General features: G+C 31.5%; 1 protein-coding gene across 1 annotated transcript; it reads left to right on the top strand.

Moving 5' to 3' along the window:
- Positions 1–3,788: 3,788 nt before the first annotated feature.
- On the top strand, positions 3,789–8,060 carry LOC124928706 (ubiquitin receptor RAD23b-like). Its single transcript, XM_047468961.1, has 12 exons — positions 3,789–3,879; positions 4,179–4,340; positions 4,417–4,455; positions 4,547–4,611; positions 4,815–4,988; positions 6,117–6,294; positions 6,367–6,513; positions 6,586–6,651; positions 7,175–7,222; positions 7,308–7,417; positions 7,775–7,853; positions 7,944–8,060. The coding sequence occupies exons 1-12, from the start codon at positions 3,814–3,816 to the stop codon at positions 8,058–8,060; spliced, it is 1,251 nt and encodes a 416-aa protein (XP_047324917.1). The 5' UTR covers positions 3,789–3,813.
- The last annotated feature ends 1,045 nt before the right edge of the window (positions 8,061–9,105 follow it).

The following is a 9,105-nucleotide window of genomic DNA, read 5'->3' as shown; positions in this document are numbered from 1 at the left end:
GTAAAAGTGTGATTGGATGTGGTTTGACAAAGGATAAAATGTGGGTAACAAAGGATCGTGATGTCACAAGATTACAGGTCGATTAGATTGATGGTTGGTTTTCTGAATGATAAGAGGCGTGTGAAATTTTGATTGAGATTGGTGGTTGGTTTTCTAAGGAATAATAGGTGTTTGAAAATGTGATTGAGATTGGTGGTTGGTTTACCGAGGGATAAGAGGCGTGTGAAAATATGATAAAGAGACATATAAAAAAGTGTGAGTCATAAGATTGACTAATTAACTAATTGGTAATAAATATTAAATATAAATATATATATATATACACAAAATTATAAAATTATTTCACCAATCTCAAGTGGTCTAGCAATTAAGGTGTTCACATTTCATGTTTAAGACTAGGATTTGAATCCTAAAAACTACAAATTTAAAAGTGAATATTATAAATATTGGAGAGATCGATGTTAAAGAATGCATTATTGAGTATAATATATGGTGGCATAACTTTCAAACAAGGTATAAAAATCATGTGAAAGTGTGAGGTCAGATTTATTGTTGGTTTGACGAGCGTTTAAAAGTGTGAGGTCATGAGATGAAGGTCGGGTGATGGGTGGTTTGTCAGCCGAGGGGATAAAGAGGCATATGAAAAAGTGTGAGTCAAAAATAATGGTAATTTTGGAGGTTAGTGGTTGGTTTGACGATGTATTAGATATGTGTGATCAATTGGTATTGGTTGTTGATTTGTTGAAGTGGGAGTAAAAGAGGTCGTCTATGATTTGTAGATTGTTTGTTGAGGGGGTAAAGAGGCATATGAGGGGATAAAGAGACATATGAAAAAAATATGAGTCACAAGATGAGAGGCAATTGGAGGATTAGTGGTTGGTTTGATGAGGGGATAAGAGGTGTGTGATCGATTGGAATTGTTTGTTAATTTGTTGAAGTAGGGTAAAAGAGGTTGACTAAGATTGGTGGGTGGTATTCCAGGGAGAAAGAGGCATATGAAAAAGTGTGAGTCACAAGAGGTCGACTAAGATTTGATGGGTGGTTTACTGAGTGGATAAAGAGGCATATGAAAAAGTGTGAGTCACAAGAGGTCGACTAAAATTGGTGGGTGGTTTGCCGAGAGGATAAAAGGTGTGTGAAGTCACGAGATGAAATGTCGATTGGAATTTGGTGGTTGGTTTGCCGAAGTGAGGGTAAATATAATAGGTCTTGGTTTGACGAGGATAAGAGGTGTGTGAAAGTGTGTGAGGTCACGAGATGAGATGTCGATTGAGATTTGGTGATTGATTTACCGAAGTGGGAGTAAAAAAGATGTTGGAATAATATAAAAGAGGATGGTAATAAATGAGATATAAGTGGTTAAAATATATGAATGAAATGTTGATTAATCGAATTGTAAAAGTGCGTGAGGTCACGAGATTAAAGGTTGATTGAGATTTGTGGGTGATTTTTCGAGTGGATAAAGAGGAATATGAAAAAGTGTGAGTAATAAGATAAGAGGTCAATTGGTGGTAAAAGATGTTGCGGTAAGGGTAAAAATCATGAGATGAGAGGTGAGATTTGTGGGGATAAGAGGCCAATAATAAATGAGATATCGGTGGTTAAAAATAATATGAATGAAATTTTGATTGACCGAAATGTGAAAATATGTGAGCTTATGATACTAGAAGTCGATTGAGATTGGTGGTTGGTTTTCGAGTGTGATAAGAGGCATATGAAAAATGTGAGGTCATGATATGATAGGTCAATTGAGATTTTGATGGTGATTTGACGAGAGATAATAGGTGTGTGAAAGTGTGTGAGGTCGCGATATTAGATGTGCATTGTGTGATTGGTGGTTGGTTTGTCGAAGTGGTGGTATAAAAAGTTGCGGTAATAGATAAGAGGTCGGTATTAGTGTAAAGCATATCTAACATTACTTTAGATAAAAGCAAAATGTATGACACAACTTTAAGTAAAATCTCTGTATCGATCTATAGTAACTAACCAAATAAATTGTATAATTGACTTAATTCTTATTAAGAAAAAATCTACATTTTTTTAAGTATTTTTTAAACTCATAAAATTAATTTTTTTAAACTTATTTAATGAATATTAAAATATATGTTAATATTAAATTTTGGATTGAACTTAATTTTTACATACTAAAACTAATTAAATTTGAATAATATTAATTTTATCTAAAATATTTATAAATAAATAATATTTTATTTATATTTTTAAACGGGATTAATGTTAATTTATACTAATACAAATAAGTTCTAAATTTATTTGATGACAATAACTCTATTGTTGTTTTTAAAGGTTCATAAGGTTATTTCTTCTATTAAGAACTTCTTCTATTGAGAACTTACACCATTAAGAGTTAAAGAAGAGAAAAGATTTAAAAAAACATTGATCGTATCGAGAATGATATTCATAAGAGAAATTTTAAGGTTCATCGGCGATTAAATTGAGATATAAGCAATGAGTTGAGGTATGTGTTCGATAAAATCACGCTTCTACTTCTCGATTTAATATTCATAAATTTTGTTTAAAAAATCATTAAATCAATTTTAATTTTAAAATATTTCTAACATTCTTGTCTTCCACTATTAATTTCTTATCAAATTAAGAGTTTATTAGTGTTCTTCCATTTGCTTAACAGATCGTGTGATTTAAAAAAAATGTGTAAGAGATCAATATAAGATTTAACTATGTTTTTAACATATTGATATGAGTGTTTTTTCTTAAAATGTTTATTAGTTTTCTTAATATATCACATTTATATATTCTTCAAATATATTTAAATTCTTATTTGTTCATCAAACTTTGAAGTATTTGGTATAAATGTTTTCTTGTTTGTGATTTTTCATTTTTATTTACATCATTGATAATTAGATTCGTAATGAATAGAAATTAATAATTGCGGTAAATAGATAGGGTCGGGGACAGGAAAATCGAATATTTGACATTTGTTAGGGTTGGGGACACGAAAATCTCAAATATTTGATACTATCAAGGTATGTACGGAAAGTTGTAGTGTAATTGTAAAGAGTAATAACAGAACAAGAGAAAAATTTAAAACAATGAGGCAGCAAATGAACTTGTAAATGAGGACAAGGACTTTTAGCCTATTCTTTACTCCCCTAGTTCCTACAGATTTATTAGGTTAATTATCAAAATATTAAATATATATTTAACTAAATTTGATATTTTATTTGAAATAATTTATTTTGTATGAGTTTTGATTAATATGAAAGATGGTGTTGTAGATCTTTGAGCCCCTCACTTAGACTCATACAAAAAAGTAACCATGAATTGTTTATTATTGTTCAAACTCCAAATTACATTAATTCAAGGTCGGATTGTGTAGGGTTCTCGGCTCACCCTTAAAAAAAAAAAAATTAATATAAATGTGATATTATTTTCTAATTTCTTTAAAAAAATCAATATAATTGACTAATTATTTATTTAATTATTAAAAAATGGTAAAATTTACTTATATTCACTCGTATTATCTAAATTTTTTATCATTATGTTTTTAAGACCACCTTCAATTTTTTTAAAGTCCACTCCTAACCCAGTATCATGAGTCCGTTACTGAATTAATTTTAAAAATAATATGTTAAAAATTATGACAAAATGTAAAATTGATTTTTTTTTTTTTATATTGACACAAAAAGTTAAGGGTAGAGTGGCTTTATTTTACAAAGTTTAGGCACAAGTTTATCTATTCCTACCATGATTACTACCCCTCCTTCAACTAGATTGATCTGCAAAAAAGTTGATGATTTTTCTCTTTCTTTCCTCTGAATCCTGTTGATTTTGAATATGAAGCTTAATGTTAAGACTTTGAAAGGAAGCCATTTCGAAATTAAGGTTCAACCCTCCGACACAGTAAGTACCTCCATGTTTATTCTTACGTGCATGATTTCTATCTTCTCATAAAACCTTTATTAATTGATGTGTGTCATGTTAAACATAATCGATTTGATCAACATTTTGACGTCTTGGGTTCGCCCCGCACATCAGATTTCTATTTATGTTTTTCATTTCCTCTTTTCTCCTTCCTCTGAAGAAGAAGCTGAACAAATGATAGTGTATAAAAAACGCTAACTCATTTAGTTTTGCTTATTAGGTATAACTATTAATCATGATCTATGGAAAACATGAACATGAACATGAATTGTGTGTAGATCATGGCAGTTAAGAAGAACATTGAAGATATCCAAGGAAAAGATAATTATCCTTGTGGACAACAATTGTTGATTCATAATGGCAAGGTTTTGAAAGATGAGAGTACCCTGGTGGATAACAAGGTCTCTGAAGATGGTTTTCTTGTCGTCATGTTGAGCAAGGTTCGTTTATTTCATACCTTTTTCAATTGGTCTACACATGTTTTTCTTTTTCACTGTTAGTTTGTTGTATTGACAGAGTAAAACATTGGGCGCCAGTGCATCCTCTTCCACCCAGGTATTTACTATTTAGTCCTTCCCAAAATATTATGATCGTTCATTTCTGTCATCAGTAAGAAAAGTGTAACATTTGTCTTGTCATTGAACAGCCTGGATTGACTGCTCAACCACAATCAACTATCACTCCAGCGCCAGAAACTCCGGCTGAAACAAAGTGAGCGGTGTCCCTAATTTGGAAACTCTATTTGTTTTTGAATCTGTATCCAGATACAGAAACATAAATAAAATTTTCTTTTGACTAAATTTAGTTTTCCAACGTTTCTGTATTTGGAAATGGATCCATATACAAAACAAAAACAATATGTGTTTCCAAAATATTAAAAGCTAACTCTGGTTTAACTATCTTCAATGAAGCAGGATTCCAGAGAGCTCCGCTGACGTTGTTTCCAAAGCAGCCACTTCTAAGTATGAACTGCATCTATTCCACCACTTGAACTACCAAACATCAATCTTGAATTTGACCTCTTCTTGGAAAGTAAGACGGCCTTTAAGTAATCAGTCCCAATTTTTGGTGGATAATGTGTTTAACCAGTGCTCGTCATGCTTCATTTTATTTAATTGATGGGTAGGTTTCAATGCAGTATTTTTGTTATTTCACTTAGAGGCGTTTTATGGTTTCTTTGCATGTTCCATGGGTGTGAAGAGCATGGAAGAAGTTCAATGATATGCTAGTAACTGGAAAAACAGAGTTATGAATAAACTCTGCTTCTTAATTTCCCGCTCTAGTGGAAACCTGAAAATCATTGACAGACAACCTTAATGGAGCAATTTTGTACAGTAGTGTGCATTTTAAACATGCACATTATAAATTTCCATATATAAACCTCTATGGGTGTTTTCCTTGTTTCATTTGTGATGAGTACTAATCATTACTGAAAGCATACTTTGTATATGCACTTGTGGATATTGAGAGACTAAAGATATATCTTTTATTCAGAAAAGTTTAATATAAAGTACACATCAATAGGGAGTCCTTTACCTACTCGAAATAAATAAGCCGAAGATTAATTCAACAAGTAAATTCTATTTATCCAGATAAATATTGGAGCTACTTCCACTTCTCCTAATGCTGGATTGTACATGTTGAACTTGTTACTTATACTTCTCATTTTAGCTTCATTTTTATTTTATAATAATCCCTTTCTAGGTGTGAGCTTAAGGTACTAAGAGTTCTCCACACTGCTTCCTTATGTTCTTTGATAGAAGAGTTCATTAATTGACTTATAGAACCAACTCTAAAGCAAATATCTGGACGTGTGAGAGTTGCTAGGATTTGTTGAAGACTTGAAGCCTTTGGCCAACATTATATCTTTTAGCCTTTCAAATGACCTGTCTAACTTGTGTCTAAAATGAGTCTTCTGAGGAAGACGATCAAGACACATCTCCAAACTTAGTTATGATGATGAGGAATGGAGAATGAAGAATCTTTGTGGAGTAAGCCAGGTCTGAAATATCCGGATTGTGGAATGTGTTCCACAAAAAGAATGCTTTTAGACTGATAGATTCTCTTTTGAGAGAATAAAGATAGTTCTTCATTTCAGAAAAGAAAAATTAATTATAAAATACAGTCCTTTATCTACTAGAAATACAAGTAAATTCTAATTTATGTAGATAAATATTGGAGCTACTTCTACAATGGTACTATGTTTGCTTTTGCAGTTCATCATCTGATACCTATACTCACGCAGCTTCAAACTTGGTTGCTTCTAGTAATCTTGAGCAGACCATTCAACAAATAATTGATATGGGGGGTGGCAACTGGGATAAGGAAACTGTCACTCGAGCTCTTCGAGCTGCTTACAACAATCCTGAGCGAGCTGTAGATTACTTATATTCAGTATGCCCTTGAACTTGTTAATTTTAGTTTCTTTTGGCATGTGAGATATTGATATATCTATTAACATTGTAGGGAATTCCAGAAACAACAGAAGTTGCAGTCCCTGTGCCTCACTTTCCTACAAGTCAGGTTGCCTTGGAAGGGACTGGAATGGGCACAGTTTCTAATGCTTCTTCTATCGGAGCACCCAATTCATCTCCACTAAACTTGTTTCCGCAGGTAGCATTCTCAGTTTCTTCCTTTGTCCTCTATATATTTTTTTCTGTTTATTGCATGGTTAAGATGTAACAGGAAGCAATTTCTGGTGGTGGCAACGATGGACTTGGTTCTCTTGTTTTTCTCAGAAGCAACCAACAGGTTTTGATTACTCTTCATTCATCCTATTTGGAAACTTATATTTGTCACGATTACATTGGAAAATCGACAAAGTTAAAACTGAAAGTTATTTTTTTCGTTTGGTATAAGATTTGTTCTGCATCATGATTATTTTGGATCAGTCAAATTATAGTGGGATTTTTTTGCTTCTTTTGGTATATAAATCATTTTCTATATCATGATCCAAATAATAGTGATTTGTTTGCCTCATTTGATATAGAGATTTTTTTTCTTGCTCACGATAAGATCATGATCAAATTATATTTTAGATCATTTTAATTTTTAGATGCATAACCAATCACAATCAAGATGATTTTTTTGTATACCAAAATAGCCCATTGGTAATTGGTAGTCTAGGTCAAAGCTTGGAGTACCCAGATTGACAACTTTCAGTCATCTAATGAGACTTTAAAAACTTATAAAAATGAAAATCATTTAAGCAGGTCCCTGCCGTGATGCTGGCACAATTTATTTTTAATGGGTTCTTTGTGAATTTGGCTTTCAGTTCCAAGCATTACGCACTATGGTTCAATCAAATCCACAAATTTTACAGGTGTGTTTTTGATAATCCGTTTTGCAAAAATGCTTATTTGGATGGGTTTTTGGGTTGGTAGATCATATCTTCTTTTTGTGTGCAGCCCATGCTTCAGGAGCTTGGGAAGCAAAATCCACAACTGTTAAGACTTATACAAGAGCATCACACAGAGTTTCTTCAACTGCTTAATGAGCCTAGCGACGTTTCTGAAGGGTCAGTATATTATGACTAACGCTACAATTGAATTTGATATGTGCATTCCTTTTTGTAGCTTACTGCAAATGATCAATAGGGGGAAGATCTCATAGTTTTTTATGTATCCAAAGATCAGTGAACTCAAAAACTTTATGTGTCTGGATTTTGATCTAAATCCGGATCCAGATGAGAAATATCCAATAATTTTTTAACTTAGATCTATTTTCAAACATGGTCTCAACTGAATCCTCTGACAGAAAAAAAAGTGTTCCAACTTGGAAAGATGATGACACCTTTTGGAGAATCCTATTTGGAATATTTTATGGTTATCTATGTTGCTATTGCTAATGGTTTATTAGTAAACTAAATTCTCAGCGATATGCTCGACCATGCCGATCAGGAAATGCCTCATTCTATCAGTGTCACACCAGCAGAGCAGGAAGCAATTGCACGTGTATGGATAATTTATTTTCTCTTTAATCTCTTGATTCATTTTTTTCACAAATTTGTCGTGTTGTACTATTGAGATGGTCTCCATTTGCAGCTTGAGGCAATGGGATTTGACAGAGCCATTGTAATTGAAGCATTCCTTGCCTGTGATCGTAATGAGGAATTGGCAGTTAACTATTTGTTAGAGCAAACAGAAGACTACGAGGATTAAATGGTAAATCATTTTCCTGAATTCTCTAGTCTAACATGCTCACCAATTTTTAAATAAACTAATCAAGGTATATGCTAAAGGCAAAAATGGGCTCATTTTTTTTGACCTTATGACTGCTTGAAGTCTTGAACAACTGCTTTGTAAATATGTTGCCATATTCGAAGTAAATTGTTGCACCTATTTGTTCTATGATGGGTACAGACAATATATAATTTCATTGTATGACAAATCTTGAGATATTCTATATCTTAATAACTGTTTTTACAACTTTAACAATAAATGGATCAGGATTATTTGAGATATTTGAATGTTTTAAAGTGATTTGCATCTAAGCATTCTAATTGTCTCACGTCTACACTTACATATCTAAACATTCAAGTTTTAGGTTTAAATTTGTTAAACTTGCATGCCATTTATTTGAAATCTAAGTTTTCAGATTATCTCAAGGTTAATAGTTTCACTTGCAGTAAATGTACAAACTAATCTTGGAAATGTTTCATGATTCTGGAACTGCCTTCATAATTCAGTCAGCTAAAACATGAATGCATCATGCATACACAACATACATTTTAAGAGAATCAGATTATAATTATTTGAATTTGGTGTTATATTTGAATTATAAATTTAAATCTTGTTTGATTAAAAAATTGATTATTTAAAATGAATGATTAAATATTTATTAAATATTTGATAAAATAAATAAAATATAATAGATTTATAGAAAATCTGCACTGGGACTATTTAAAAAGAAATAGATAGATAATATGATAAAAAATTAAATTTAAATCATCCCCACATTTATTATACGGTAAAATTTGGAATGAAAACTTTATCAATAATAACCAAAACAGCTGGTTGATTTTAATTTTGTAAGCCATTTTTTGAAATTATCCACTGAAGTGGACAAACATCTTTTCTTGTAACGTGTGTTATTTGTAAGTTGAACACATTTTGAGCATTACTTTTGTTAATATTTTGAATTAAAAAGTTTGATTTAAATAAACTTTTAAATTATTTAAATTTTTATATTTATAAAGATAAAAAT

The sequence above is a fragment of the Impatiens glandulifera genome, chromosome 1 (assembly GCF_907164915.1).
Source record: "Impatiens glandulifera chromosome 1, dImpGla2.1, whole genome shotgun sequence".
NCBI classification, from domain to species: Eukaryota; Viridiplantae; Streptophyta; class Magnoliopsida; order Ericales; family Balsaminaceae; genus Impatiens; species Impatiens glandulifera.
The sequence above is the reverse complement of the archived record's forward strand: the minus strand, read 5'-3'. Positions and strand labels throughout refer to the sequence as shown.

What these genes read in the sequence shown, in the direction of transcription:
- LOC124928706 (XM_047468961.1), top strand. Translation starts at nt 3,814, where the DNA reads ATGAAGCTTAATGTTAAGACTTTGAAAGGAAGCCATTTCGAAATTAAG. An exon ending in TTGTCGTCATGTTGAGCAAG is followed by an intron (nt 4,341 to 4,416) that starts GTTCGTTTATTT and finishes TTGTATTGACAG; the next exon opens with AGTAAAACATTGGGCGCCAG. An exon ending in GAAACTCCGGCTGAAACAAA is followed by an intron (nt 4,612 to 4,814) that starts GTGAGCGGTGTC and finishes TCAATGAAGCAG; the next exon opens with GATTCCAGAGAGCTCCGCTG.